The sequence below is a fragment of the Nerophis ophidion genome, linkage group LG23 (assembly GCF_033978795.1).
Source record: "Nerophis ophidion isolate RoL-2023_Sa linkage group LG23, RoL_Noph_v1.0, whole genome shotgun sequence".
Lineage (NCBI taxonomy): Eukaryota > Metazoa > Chordata > Actinopteri > Syngnathiformes > Syngnathidae > Nerophis > Nerophis ophidion.
This window is the reverse complement of record NC_084633.1, coordinates 38469770-38484769: the sequence shown is the minus strand read 5'-3', so window position 1 is coordinate 38484769 and position 15000 is coordinate 38469770. Positions and strand designations below refer to the sequence as shown.

The 15000-nt window shown below is 40.9% G+C and overlaps 2 protein-coding genes across 5 annotated transcripts in view; both read right to left on the bottom strand.

Moving 5' to 3' along the window:
* Nucleotides 1–501, bottom strand: part of spsb3a (splA/ryanodine receptor domain and SOCS box containing 3a) — a 32595-nt gene extending 32094 nt beyond the window's left edge. For all 4 annotated transcript variants that reach the window (XR_009803810.1, XR_009803811.1, XM_061884448.1 and 1 more), the window contains exon 1: nucleotides 320–501. The gene's annotated coding sequence lies outside the window, so the exon portion shown is untranslated. The remainder of the gene's footprint in view (nucleotides 1–319) is intronic.
* A 264-nt stretch (nucleotides 502–765) lies between these two features.
* On the bottom strand, nucleotides 766–12669 carry atp6v0ca (ATPase H+ transporting V0 subunit ca). The gene is made up of 3 exons (XM_061884455.1): nucleotides 12233–12669; nucleotides 6160–6343; nucleotides 766–1459 (listed from the first exon to the last, which is right to left on the bottom strand). The coding sequence occupies exons 1-3, from the start codon at nucleotides 12306–12308 to the stop codon at nucleotides 1255–1257; spliced, it is 465 nt and encodes a 154-aa protein (XP_061740439.1). The 5' UTR covers nucleotides 12309–12669; the 3' UTR covers nucleotides 766–1254.
* Nucleotides 12670–15000: the final 2331 nt, after the last annotated feature.

Genomic DNA, 15000 nt, shown 5'->3' with positions numbered 1-15000 from the left:
TATGCATGTTTAAAACTATGTTGCCAAGTGTATATGCACGTTGAAAACTATGTTGCCAGGTATAGATGTCCACATTTAGAGACGACTATGTCGATGCAGCCAAGCTAACAGCTAGCCGCTGGCTATCAAGTTATAACTCGTAGGAATAATACATGATGGCATTGGAACATTTTGAATGGAATTCCCACATTTAAATCTGTTCTTTTCGCCAAAATGTCAAATCATTTCACGGACGAGAGGCGACAAAAGGGTTGTAAAATGTACAGAAGTGAGATGCTAACCTAGCATGCTCGCTAAGGTGAGTATAAAACGTAGTTACCTGCCGGCTGGCGAACAACAAATGTTCTTCAGTGAAGAAACTTATCTCCACATCGTCCACGCAGGGGAAAGGACTGCGTGACTGGAAATGAGCTACTTTCATCAGTGAGGGGAAACAATAACATGCAGGCGGATGGAGGGCACCACTTCCGGGAGTTAACATTAACATGCAGGCGGATGGAGGGCACCACTTCCGGGAGTTAACATTAACATGCAGGCGGATGGAGGGCACCACTTCCACTTCCGGGAGTTTACAACGATAGTAAAACAAAAAATTAATTTTTCACATCAGCCTCGCAACATTAAACTACTTGTATAAGATGAATAATATATATATTAATATATTTTATCCCTTGGTTTAGTTGTTGACTATTTTATTTTCCTAACTCTGTTATGCAGAGGTGTACTTATAACAATTGTATGGACAAAAGACACCACAGCAGAGTGTTTGTTTGTTGAGGAAGATGACTTTTATTTTGAAATTTGACGAGTACAGTACAAAAGTAGCAGCACTACAAGGATACGTGTTTGATATTGAACACACACACACCATAAAGCACATGACACCCAACAGTGCGATTACTAACAACACACACACGTGATATAATATTCCATTTAGACAACTTTCATGAAGTCAAAATCCTCACAGCTTTCAGCAAAAAGCAAAAAAAAAAAAACCCTGCTGTGATGAAATAAAGAAAAGGTCCCCCGAACAGAAGAGGAAGGTAAACACTGATGCATTGTGGGTAGACCACTGAAGAGATACTCACAGCACACTTCACCTTGGACCTTGCACCTGACACCACTGGATGGCTGCAACCACCGACTAGACTGCCGGGTCCCAGCAGGACTAGACTGAGGCCATCCCGTCCTGTCAGGGCCGCTTTGTGTCATGGAAGTTGCTTTTATTCTGGCTGCTTTTGGATGTGGAATGATTTATTTGGTGGACAGGATGAGCGCCACGATCAGGCCGTAGAGCCCCAGCACCTCGGCGAAGATCAGGATCAGGATCATGCCCACGAAGAGGCGGGGCTGCTGGGCCGTGCCTCTCACGCCGGCGTCTCCTACGATGCCGATGGCGAAGCCGGCCGCCAGACCGCTAAGACCCACGCTCAGACCGGCTCCTAGATGCAGGAAGCTCCTGGTGGAGGGAAGACAGCGACATCACCACCTTGTCCAGGTCTGGGACGCTGCACACTGAGACCGGACCGAGACCGGACCGAGACCGGACCGAGACCGGACTGAGACCAGGCCACCTGGTTGCTTGGAACACGCTCATCAGCCAAAACATTAGGGACACCTGCACAATCGTATGAGACTAGGGCTGGGCCAGAAAACGTTCCCTCATTTTTGTTCCACATCAATATATATCGCCATTTCCCCCCCACATCAATAAATATATAAATGTTTATTCCACATCAATGTGTATCCTCATTTTTTCCCACATCAATAAATATATGAATTTTTACTCTACATCAATATCAATCCGCATTTTTTTTGTTCCACATCAATATTTCAGATTTTTTTTCCCCACATCCATATATATATATCCTCATTTTTGTTCCAAATCATTATATAATCCCCATTTTTGTTCCACATCAAAATATATGTCCATTTTGTTCCACATCAATATACATCCTCATTTTTGTTACACATTAATATCGGAGTTTGTGTTCCACATCAAAATATCCCCATTTTTGTTCCACATCAATACATATCTCTATTTTTGTTCCACATCAATATACATATTTTTTGTTCCATATCAGTTATATATCCCAATTTTTGGTTCCACACCAAAATATATATCCTCATTTTTTGTCCCGCATCAAAATATTGCGGAATTTTTGTTCCACATCAATATATAGTTGAATTTTTGTTTCACCAGGGTGTACCCCGCTTTCCGCCCGATTGTAGCTGAGATAGGCGCCAGCGCCCCCCGCGACCCCGAATGGGAATAAGTGGTAGAAAATGGATGGATGGATCAATATCGGAATTTTTGTTCCGCATAAATATATATCCTTATATTTGTTCCACATCAATATATATAATTTTTGCTCCACATAAATATGTATATCACCATTTTTGTTCCACATCAATATATATCGCCATTTTTCCCCCCACATCAATAAATATATAAATGTTTATTCCACATCAATATGTATCCTCATTTTTTCCCACATCAATAAATATATGAATTTTTATTCTACATCAATATATATCTGCATTTTTTTTGTTCCACATCAAAATTTCAGAATTTTTTTCCCACATCTATATATATATATATATATATCCTCATTTTTGTTCCAAATCATTATATAATCCCCATTTGTGTTCCACATTAAAATATATATCCATTTTGTTCCACATCAATACACGTCTTCATTTTTGTTTCACATTAATATCGGAGTTTGTGTTCCACATCAAAATATATCCCCATTTTTGTTCCACGTCAATATATATCTCTATTTTTGTTCCACATCAATATATATAATTTTTGTTCCATATCAGTTATATATCCCAATTTTTGGTTCAACACCAAAATATATATACTAATTTTTTCCCCCACATCAAAATATTGCAGAATTTTTGTTCCACATCAATATATAGTTGAATTTGTTTCACATCAATATCGGAATTTTTGTTCCACATAAATATATATCCTTATATTCGTTCCACATCAATACATATAATTTTTGCTCCACATCAATATATATCCTCATTTTTTGATCCACATCAATATTCATATCTGAATTTTTGTTCCAGATTAATAAATATTCTCATTTTTGCTCCAGATCAATATATATTCTCATTTTTGTTCCACATCAATATATATCCTCTTTTTTATCCACATCAATATATATATATCGGAATATTTGCTCCATATCAAAATATATCAGAATTTTTGTTCCAAATCAATGTATATCCTGTTTTTGTTCCACATCAATATCGGAATTTTTGTTCCACATCAACATATATCCTTATTTTTGTTCCACATCAATATCAGATTTTTTGTTCCTCATCAATATATATCCTTATTTTTGTTCCACATCAATGTATATCCGCATTTTTTTGATCCACATCATTACATATATCTGAAATTTTGTTCCAGAATAATATATATTCTCATTTTTGCTCCAGATCAATATACATTCTCATTTTTGTTCCACATCAATATATATCCTCTTTTTTTTATCCATATCAAAATATATCAGAATTTTTGTTCAAAATCAATCGATATCCTCATTTCTGTTCCAGATCAACATATCCATCCATCCGTCTATTTACTACCGCTTATTCCCTTTTGGGGTCGCAAGGGTACAACATTGTGGTGCCAATAACGCTGATACAACGTTGTGGTGCCAATAACGCTGATACAACGTTGTGGTGCCAATAACCCTGATACAACATTGTGGTGCCAATAACCCTGATACAACATTGTGGTGCCAATAACGCTGATACAACGTTGTGGTGCCAATAACGCTGATACAACATTGTGGTGCCAATAACCCTGATACAACATTGTGGTGCCAATAACCCTGATACAACATTGTGGTGCCAATAACCCTGATACAACATTGTGGTGCCAATAACCCTGATACAACATTGTGGTGCCAATAACCCTGATACAACATTGTGGTGCCAATAACGCTGATACAACATTGTGGTGCCAATAACGCTGATACAACATTGTGGTGCCAATAACGCTGATACAACATTGTGGTGCCAATAACCCTGATACAACATTGTGGTGCCAATAACGCTGATACTACATTGTGGTGCCAATAACCCTGATACAACACTGTGGTGCCAATAACCCTGATACAACATTGTGGTGCCAATAACGCTGATACTACATTGTGGTGCCAATAACCCTGATACAACACTGTGGTGCCAATAACCCTGATACAACATTGTGGTGCCAATAACGCTGATACTACATTGTGGTGCCAATAACCCTGATACAACACTGTGGTGCCAATAACCCTGATACAACATTGTGGTGCCAATAACGCTGATACTACATTGTGGTGCCAATAACCCTGATACAACATTGTGGTGCCAATAACCCTGATACAACATTGTGGTGCCAATAACCCTGATACAACATTGTGGTGCCAATAACCCTGATACAACATTGTGGTGCCAATAACCCTGATACAACATTGTGGTGCCAATAACCCTGATACAACATTGTGGTGCCAATAACCCTGATACAACATTGTGGTGCCAATAACGCTGATACAACATTGTGGTGCCAATAACGCTGATACAACATTGTGGTGCCAATAACGCTGATACAACATTGTGGTGCCAATAACCCTGATACAACATTGTGGTGCCAATAACGCTGATACTACATTGTGGTGCCAATAACCCTGATACAACACTGTGGTGCCAATAACCCTGATACAACATTGTGGTGCCAATAACGCTGATACTACATTGTGGTGCCAATAACCCTGATACAACACTGTGGTGCCAATAACCCTGATACAACATTGTGGTGCCAATAACGCTGATACTACATTGTGGTGCCAATAACCCTGATACAACATTGTGGTGCCAATAACCCTGATACAACATTTTTATAGCGCTACATCCCGAGTAACAAGCACCATAAGCGGCTACTTTTTTCTTACGCTAGGAACCCTGCGGCTTGTAAAATGGTGCAGCTAATTTATTAATGCTAATACTTAAAAGAAAAAAACAAGCTAAGATACTTAGGTGTGTTGTTACTGTTTGTGCTATGGCGCCATCTTTTGGACAAGTCCACTCACTGCAGGTGCTGTTGAAATAGTGTGTGTGCTTATAACAACAATATCACCAATACTTCTTCATCTTCAAGTCACCAGATGTATTGTTGGTGCCTTATGCATGTTTTTTTAATGGCTGGATTAGAGGACTTCCTTTTGGCTCGCTTGGAAGCAGACTTTTATCTACAAGTTTAATAACCGCATTAAAAAAAATACATCCGTCGTCATGTCTTTCATAATAATTGTCAACGAGTAACAAAATTCCAAGAATACCTTTTAAATGTTGCAATCAAAAATGAGCTTAATACCAAAAACAGTATTAAATTGGAATGTTTGAGTAGTGGTGTGGATTCCCAAGTACCAGGAAGTGGACCTTCATTGTAATATTGTTGGATGAAAGCAAACATTGTAATCTTTGTAAAGACATGATTGTTTTATTGTTGGTGTGACGCCTATCTGGCAATGCGGTTACGTTCTCTCGTTGATGCAGGCGGAAGGTAAGAAATTATGATTTATTTATATTACGAAACAGACTAGGAACAGAAAACACTTGCACAAAGGCACTAGAGACAAAACCAACGGAACTAGTGTGGGAGCTCGAAATAACTGAAAACGTTAGCATGTAAACAAACACAGGCATAGCATGGAAGCTAACAAACACAAAGTCTTTACCACAAGCGGGGGTAGCGACATCACCAGTTGCATTGGACAGCAAATTAGACTGCGAGGACGAATGACAAAAAAGGGCAGGCTTAAATAGGGACAGAAATTAGGAGGCAGGTGTGCGTCAAAAACACAAGGCAGGTGACACTAATATGTAACTATGGCAACAGAACAAAACAGCAAGTGCCACCAGGAACTAAGGAAGACAAAATAACAGAACAAACCAGAATATGCCATGATCCAAGTAGCGGATCATGACAGTTGGATGGAAAGCAAGCATTGTAATCTTTGTAAAGAGCGTACCATCTCTTCACATTGAACCAACTAGTGTGGCCAGTCAGTGTCAGTAAAAGCAACATTATTTGATCGGTAGTGGCCGTGGTTCTAAGTGTGTGACTCAGCATGCCAAATAAAGACATCTTACTTGTAGAGAGTGACCCTCTCAGAGATGTTGTTGGCTATCAGCACCGCCACCACCAGCCCGTAGATGGCGATGATGCCCGCCATGACCACGGGGATGATGGACTTCATGATGAGCTCGGGCCGCATTACCGACATGGCGGCGATGCCCGTGCCGCTCTTTGCTGTCCCGTACGCCGCGCCCAGAGCTGTGGGAACAAAAGGGTCGGGAGTAGAAGTGATAAATGTTAGCCATGTTGCAAATCAATGTGTTATGCATGAGCATTGTACAAGGTAACTCTTTGTTAGAGGACACTTGATATTTGGGCTGGGGGATACAACCATATCAATATATATCCCCATAGACACAGGATGATGTCATATATATCCCATAGACACAGGATGATGTCATAAATATATCCCATAGACACAGAATGATGTCAAATATATCCCATAGACACAGGATGATGTTATATATATCCCATAGACACAGGATGATGTCATAAATATATCCCATAGACACAGAATGATGTCAAATATATCCCATAGACACAGGATGATGTCATATATACCCCATATACACAGGATGATGTCATAAATATATCCCATAGACACAGAATGATGTCGACTATATCCCATAGACACAGGATGATGTCATATATATATCCCATAGACACAGGATGATGTCATATATATACCATAGATAAAGGATGATGTCATATATATCCCATGGACAAAAGATGATGTCATATATATCCCATAGACACAGAATGATGTCATAAATATATCCCATAGACACAGGATGATGTCATATATATACCATAGATAAAGGATGATGTCATATATATCCCATGGACAAAAGATGATGTCATATATATCCCATAGACACAGAATGATGTCATATATATCCCATAGACACAGGAGGATGTCATAAGTATATCCCATAGACACAGGATGATGTCATTGAGAAATGTGTTTGCTGAATCAGGGCAATTGATTTTCCTTCTTGGTGGGAAGAAAGGTAAAGTGTGGTTAGCAAGGTTGGTTGCATGAACAAAGGAAATGATCATGTGACACGCTAACAGCCAATCGGGGGACAGTATCGACAATCAGTCTTTGCGTGGAGTGAGAAGAGAAAGTCCAAAATGAAGAAATGGTGGATCAAAGAGGAAAAGTCACTTTTGGGGGATTTGTCCAAAGCAACTGTAGTCAGACCTATGTAATCTGGACATGATGCAAGGCAAGAGCGCTAACTACACACCACCATAGCTCACCCTTTAGAGCACAGCTGTAACTTCCTGCCACTAAACCTGCAGAAAATACTTCTTCTCAGGTGTCTACATGTGGACATGGTGCACTAGTTTATTACACTTGATGAAGCATTTCTTACATATTGATGATTAGTAACATCTTATTGTGAAGTCTTCAATGTGTTTGTTGACATAGTTGCAGTGTTTCCATGTGCTGACATTTACTTTCTGCCTTCCTTTCCGTCACGCTTGCACCTCCTGGTACCCCAGCACCTCCAAGACCCTCAAATCTAGACTCCAAACATCCTCGAACAAGCTAGTCAGGTTACTTCCAGACCTCCACCCCAGATCACACCTCACTCCTACCCACTTTGGAGAAGTGGGTAGGAGTGAGTAACAGTAAGATGAAAGGCAGTTAGTCACCAGTATGAATGTCACAACAAGGCTTGGACGTGGATTGTATTCTTCGACGCAGATGAGAATCAGCACGAGCGAGACGTGGACGTGAGTACATGGTCGTTTATTTAAAACTATAAGGACAAATAAACAAACTAAGGGCGCTCACAGCCTTCCCGGTAAGGTTTATTCAGGTGTACTGGAGAGGAGGCTACGTCGGATAGTCGAACCTCGGATTCAGGAGGAACAGTGTGGTTTTCGTCCTGGTCGTGGAACTGTGGACCAGCTCTATACTCTCGGCAGGGTTCTTGAGGGTGCATGGGAGTTTGCCCAACCAGTCTACATGTGCTTTGTGGACTTGGAGAAGGCATTCGACCGTGTCCCTCGGGAAGTCCTGTGGGGAGTGCTCAGAGAGTATGGGGTATCGGACTGTCTTATTGTGGCGGTCCACTCCCTGTATGATCAGTGTCAGAGCTTGGTCCGCATTGCCGGCAGTAAGTCGAACACATTTCCAGTGAGGGTTGGACTCCGCCAAGGCTGTCCTTTGTCACCGATTCTATTCATAACTTTTATGGACAGAATTTCTAGGCGCAGTCAAGGCGTTGAGGGGTTCCGGTTTGGTGACCGCAGGATTAGGTCTCTGCTTTTTGCAGATGATGTGGTCCTGATGGCTTCATCTGACCGGGATCTTCAGCTCTCACTGGATCGGTTCGCAGCCGAGTGTGAAGCGACCGGAATGAGAATCAGCACCTCCAAGTCCGAGTCCATGGTTCTCGCCCGGAAAAGGGTGGAGTGCCATCTCCGGGTTGGGGAGGAGACCCCACCCCAAGTGGAGGAGTTCAAGTACCTAGGAGTCTTGTTCACGAGTGAGGGAAGAGTGGATCGTGAGATCGACAGGCGGATCGGTGCGGCGTCTTCAGTAATGCGGACGTTGTACCGATCCGTTGTGGTGAAGAAGGAGCTGAGCCGGAAGGCAAAGCTCTCAATTTACCGGTCGATCTACGTTCCCATCCTCACCTATGGTCATGAGCTTTGGGTCATGACCGAAAGGATAAGATCACGGGTACAAGCGGCCCAAATGAGTTTCCTCCGCCGTGTGGCGGGTCTCTCCCTTAGAGATAGGGTGAGAAGCTCTGCCATCCGGGAGGAACTCAAAGTAAAGCCGCTGCTCCTCCACATGGAGAGGAGCCAGATGAGGTGGTTCGGGTATCTGGTCAGGATGCCACCCGAACGCCTCCCTAGGGAGGTGTTTAGGGCACGTCCAACCGGTAGGAGGCCACGGGGAAGACCCAGGACACGTTGGGAAGACTATGTCTCCCGGCTGGCCTGGGAACGCCTCGGGATCCCCCGGGAGGAGCTAGACGAAGTGGCTGGGGAGAGGGAAGTCTGGGTTTCCCTGCTTAGGCTGTTGCCCCCGCGACCCGACCTCGGATAAGCGGAAGATGATGGATGGATGGATGGGCGCTCACAAGGAGGTACAGACACCTGGCTATGAACAAACAAAAGACTAGCATAAATGCTGCAAACTACAAACATGAAACAAAAACACTTGCTCGATTAGCATGAATAATAATAAACTATAAATAAATAAATAAATGGGTTGTACTTGTATAGCGCTTTTCTACCTTCAAGGTACTCAAAGCGCTTTGACACTACTTCCACATTTACCCATTCACACACTGATGGAGGGAGCTGCCATGCAAGGCGCCAACCAGCACCCATCAGGAGCAAGGGTGAAGTGTCTTGCTCAGGACACAACGGACGTGACGAGGTTGGTTCTAGGTGGGATTTGAACCAGTGACCCTCGGGTTGCGCACGGCCACTGGACCACTGCGCCACGCCGTCCCAACAAACAAACAAAACTAGCACATGGCATGAATACAAAAACGTACACGGCATGGAACTATGGACGAGGGCATGAAGGAGGTGCATCATGGGTAGCGTGTGTGCGAGTGTGAAGATCCCAGGACGAAGACAAGAAAAAGAGTGACTTAAATAGCTGTGATCATTAGTGAAAACAGGTGTGAGGCTGAGAACAGGGACATGACAGGTGAAAACTAATGAGTTGGCATGGAAACAAACAAAACCAGGAAGTTGAAAACGTGACTGAATGTCCAAAATCAAAAACATAACATGACAAAACAAAACATGATCCATTGGTGTGACAACGAAGATGAAAAGTAGTCAGTAACAATAAGATGAAAGGTAGTTAGTGACAGTATGAAGAGGAAAGGTAGTTAGTCACAGTATGAAGAGGAAAGGTAGTTAGTCACAGTATGATGAAAGGTAGTTATTCACACAGTATGAAGATGAAGGTAGTTAGTAACAGTATGATGAAAGGTAGTTATTCATACAGTATGAAGATGAAGGTAGTTAGTAACAGTATGATGAAAAGTAGTTAGTCATACAGTATGAAGATGAAGGTAGTTAGTAACAGTATGATGAAAGGTAGTTATTCACACAGTATGAAGATGAAGGTAGTAACACTAAGAGGAAAGGTAGTCACAGTATGAAGATGAAAAGTAGTTAGTAACCGTAAGATGAAAGGTAGTTAGTCACGGTATGAAGATGAAAGATAGTAACAGTAAGATGAAATGTGGTAGTAGTAAGATGAAAGGTAGTAGTAGTAAGATTAAAGGTAGTAGTAGTAAGATGAAAGGTGGTAGTAGTAGTAAGATGGGTAGTAGTAAGATTAAAGGTAGTAGTAGTAAGATGAAAGGTGGTAGTAGTAGTAAGATGGGTAGTAGTAAGATTAAAGGTAGTAGTAGTAAGATGAAAGGTGGTAGTAGTAGTAAGATGGGTAGTAGTAAGATTAAAGGTAGTAGTAGTAAGATGAAAGGTGGTAGTAATAGTAGTAATATGAAAGGTAGTAGTAGTAGTAAGATTAACGGTAGTAGTAGTAAGATGGGTAGTAGTAAGATGAAAGGTAGTAGTAGTAAGATGAAAGGTAGTAGTAAGATGAAAGGTTATAGTAGTAAGATTAAAAGCAGTAGTAGTAAGATTAAAGGTAGTAGTAGTAAGATTAAAGGTGGTAGTAGTAGTAGTAAGATGGGTAGTTGTAAGATTAAAGGTAGTAGTAAGATGAAAGGTGGTAGTAGTAGTAGTAAGATGGGTAGTTGTAAGATTAAAGGTAGTGGTAAGATGAAAGGTGGTAGTAGTAGTATTAGTAAGATGATAGATAGTAGTAGTAAGATTAAAGGTAGTAGTATTAAGATTAAAGGTGGTAGTAGTAGTAAGATTAAAGGTGGTAGTAGTAAGATGGGTGGTAGTAAAATTAAAGGTAGTAGTAGTAGTAAGATTAAAGGTGGTAGTAGTAGTACTAGTAAGATGAAAGGTGGTAGTAGTAGTAGTCAGATGGGTAGTAGTCAGATGGGTAGTAGTAAGATTAAGGGTAGTAGTAAGATTAAGGGTAGTAGTAAGATGAAAGGTAGTAATAGTAAGATTAAAGGTAGTAGTAGTAAGATGAAAGGTGGGAGTAGTAGTAGTAAGATGGGTAGTAGTAAGATTAAAGATAGTTGTAAGATGAAAGGTGGTAGTAGTAGTAGTAAGATGAAAGGTAGTAGTAAGATTAAAGGTAGTAGGAGTAAGATTAAAGGTAGTAGTAGTAGTAAGATGAAATGTAGTAGTAAGATGAAAGGTAGTAGTAGTAAGATGAAAGGTAGTAGTAGTAAGATATGAAAGGTAGTAGTAGTAAGATATGAAAGGTAGTAGTAGTAAGATGAAACGTAGTAGTAGTAAGATGAAAGGTAGTAGTAGTAAGATGAAAGGTAGTAGTAAGATGAAAGGTAGTAGTAAGATGAAAGGTAGTAGTAGTAAGATGAAAGGTAGTAGTAAGATGAAAGGTAGTAGTAATAGTAGTAGTAAGATGAAAGGTAGTAGTAAGATGAGGTAGTTTTAAGATGAAAGGTAGTAGTAGTAAGATATGAAAGGTAGTAGTAGTAAGATGAAAGGTAGTAGTAAGATGAAAGGTAGTAGTAGTAAGATATGAAAGGTAGTAGTAATAAGATGAAAGGTAGTAGTAGTAAGATGAAAGGTAGTAGTAGTAAGATTAAATGTAGTAGTAGTAAGATGAAAGGTAGTAGTAGTAAGATGAAAGGTAGTAGTAATAGTAGTAGTAAGATGAAAGGTAGTAGTAAGATGAGGTAGTTTTAAGATGAAAGGTAGTAGTAGTAAGATATGAAAGGTAGTAGTAGTAAGATATGAAAGGTAGTAGTAGTAAGATGAGAGGTAGTAGTAGTAGAAGATGAGAGGTAGTAGAAGATGAAAGGTAGTAGTAGTAGAAGATGAAAGGTAGTAGTAGTAAGATATGAAAGGTAGTAGTAGTAAGATGAGAGGTAGTAGTAGTAGAAGATGAAAGGTAGTAGTAGAAGATGAAAGGTAGTAGTAGTAGAAGATGAAAGGTAGTAGTAGTGTAAGATGAAAGGTAGTAGTAGTAGTAGTAGTTGAGGTTACCGCTGAAGACCATGGCCGCCGAGGCTCCCATGACGGCGAAGAAGGAGGAGTACTCGGGCCTTTCCTCCTCCGACATGGTCCTACTTCCTCACCGACACAAGCAGCCGAGGGACACCCTGCTCCTCTCTCCTCTCTTCTCCGCCTCCACTGGAGCTTCCAACACCGCTGCGGGTCACACCGGATACCAGACACCGGACACCGGACACCAGGCAGGACAGAGGAGGTAGGAGACAGCAGATAGGAGACAGGAGAGAGGAGACAGGAGGTAGGAGACAGGAGACAGGAGATATGAGATAGGAGATAGGAGGCAGGTGCAGCAGGGAAGATGGCGAGAGGGAACAAGTCACGTGACCAGCTGCCCTGGAAGGAACCATGTGGTGGAGAGCGGGGGTGTTCTCTGACTTAATCATGGCAATTAACCACTTGCACTTTTAAATTAACCCATGTGCAATATGACATCACTGCTGTGCAATATGACATAACTGCTGTGCAATATGACATCACTGCTGTGCAATATGACATCACTGCTGTGCAATATGACATCACTGCTGTGCAATATGACATCACTGCTGTGCAATATGACATAACTGCTGTGCAATATGACATAACTACTGTGCAATATAACATAACTGCTGTGCAATATGACATAACTACTGTGCAATATGACATAACTGCTGTGCAATATGACATAACTACTGTGCAATATGACATAACTACTGTGCAATATGACATAACTGCTGTGCAATATGACATAACTGCTGTGCAATATGACATAACTACTGTGCAATATGACATAACTACTGTGCAATATGACATAACTGCTGTGCAATATGACATAACTGCTGTGCAATATGACATAACTGCTGTGCAATATGACATAACTACTGTGCAATATGACATAACTGCTGTGCAATATGACATAACTGCTGTGCAATATGACATACCTGCTGTGCAATATGACATAACTGCTGTGCAATATGACATAACTACTGTGCAATATGACATCACTGCTGTGCAATATGACATCACTGCTGTGCAATATGACATCACTGCTGTGCAATATGACATCACTGCTGTGCAATATGACATAACTGCTGTGCAATATGACATAACTGCTGTGCAATATGACATAACTGCTGTGCAATATGACATCACTGCTGTGCAATATGACATAACTGCTGTGCAATATGACATCACTGCCGTGCAATATGACATAACTGCTGTGCAATATGACATCACTGCCGTGCAATATGACATCACTGCTGTGCAATATGACATCACTGCTGTGCAATATGACATAACTGCTGTGCAATATGACATAACTGCTGTGCAATATGACATCACTGCTGTGCAATATGACATCACTGCTGTGCAATATGACATCACTGCTGTGCAATATGACATAACTGCTGTGCAATATGACATAACTGCTGTGCAATATGACATCACTGCTGTGCAATATGACATCACTGCTGTGCAATATGACATCACTGCTGTGCAATATGACATCACTGCTGTGCAATATGACATAACTGCTGTGCAATATGACATAACTACTGTGCAATATGACATAACTACTGTGCAATATAACATAACTGCTGTGCAATATGACATAACTACTGTGCAATATGACATAACTGCTGTGCAATATGACATAACTACTGTGCAATATGACATAACTACTGTGCAATATGACATAACTGCTGTGCAATATGACATAACTGCTGTGCAATATGACATAACTACTGTGCAATATGACATAACTACTGTGCAATATGACATAACTGCTGTGCAATATGACATAACTGCTGTGCAATATGACATAACTGCTGTGCAATATGACATAACTACTGTGCAATATGACATAACTGCTGTGCAATATGACATAACTGCTGTGCAATATGACATACCTGCTGTGCAATATGACATAACTGCTGTGCAATATGACATAACTGCTGTGCAATATGACATACCTGCTGTGCAATATGACATCACTGCTGTGCAATATGACATCACTGCTGTGCAATATGACATCACTGCTGTGCAATATGACATAACTGCTGTGCAATATGACATAACTGCTGTGCAATATGACATAACTGCTGTGCAATATGACATCACTGCTGTGCAATATGACATAACTGCTGTGCAATATGACATCACTGCCGTGCAATATGACATAACTGCTGTGCAATATGACATCACTGCCGTGCAATATGACATCACTGCTGTGCAATATGACATCACTGCTGTGCAATATGACATAACTGCTGTGCAATATGACATAACTGCTGTGCAATATGACATCACTGCTGTGCAATATGACATCACTGCTGTGCAATATGACATCACTGCTGTGCAATATGACATAACTGCTGTGCAATATGACATAACTGCTGTGCAATATGACATCACTGCTGTGCAATATGACATCACTGCTGTGCAATATGACATCACTGCTGTGCAATATGACATAACTGCTGTGCAATATGACATCACTGCTGTGCAATATGACATCACTGCTGTGCAATATGACATCACTGCTGTGCAATATGACATCACTGCTGTGCAATATGACATCACTGCTGTGCAATATGACATCACTGCTGTGCAATATGACATCACTGCTGTGCAATATGACATAACTGCTGTGCAGTGTTACATGTGTTTCGTACCATAGATGGACATCTTAGATGAGAGTCGTCTTACTTTAAAACTCCTGGTTCCCTGATATCTAGTACTCCTGGTACCTAGTATCTCGTACTCCT

Coding starts and splice junctions, on each gene's coding strand:
- atp6v0ca (XM_061884455.1), bottom strand. CDS start 12,308: ATGTCGGAGGAGGAAAGGCCCGAGTACTCCTCCTTCTTCGCCGTCATG. Junction 6,344..12,232: donor GGCGGCCATGGTCTTCAGCG/GTAACCTCAACT, acceptor TTGTTCCCACAG/CTCTGGGCGCGGCGTACGGG. Junction 1,460..6,159: donor GAGAGGGTCACTCTCTACAA/GTAAGATGTCTT, acceptor TCCCTCCACCAG/GAGCTTCCTGCATCTAGGAG.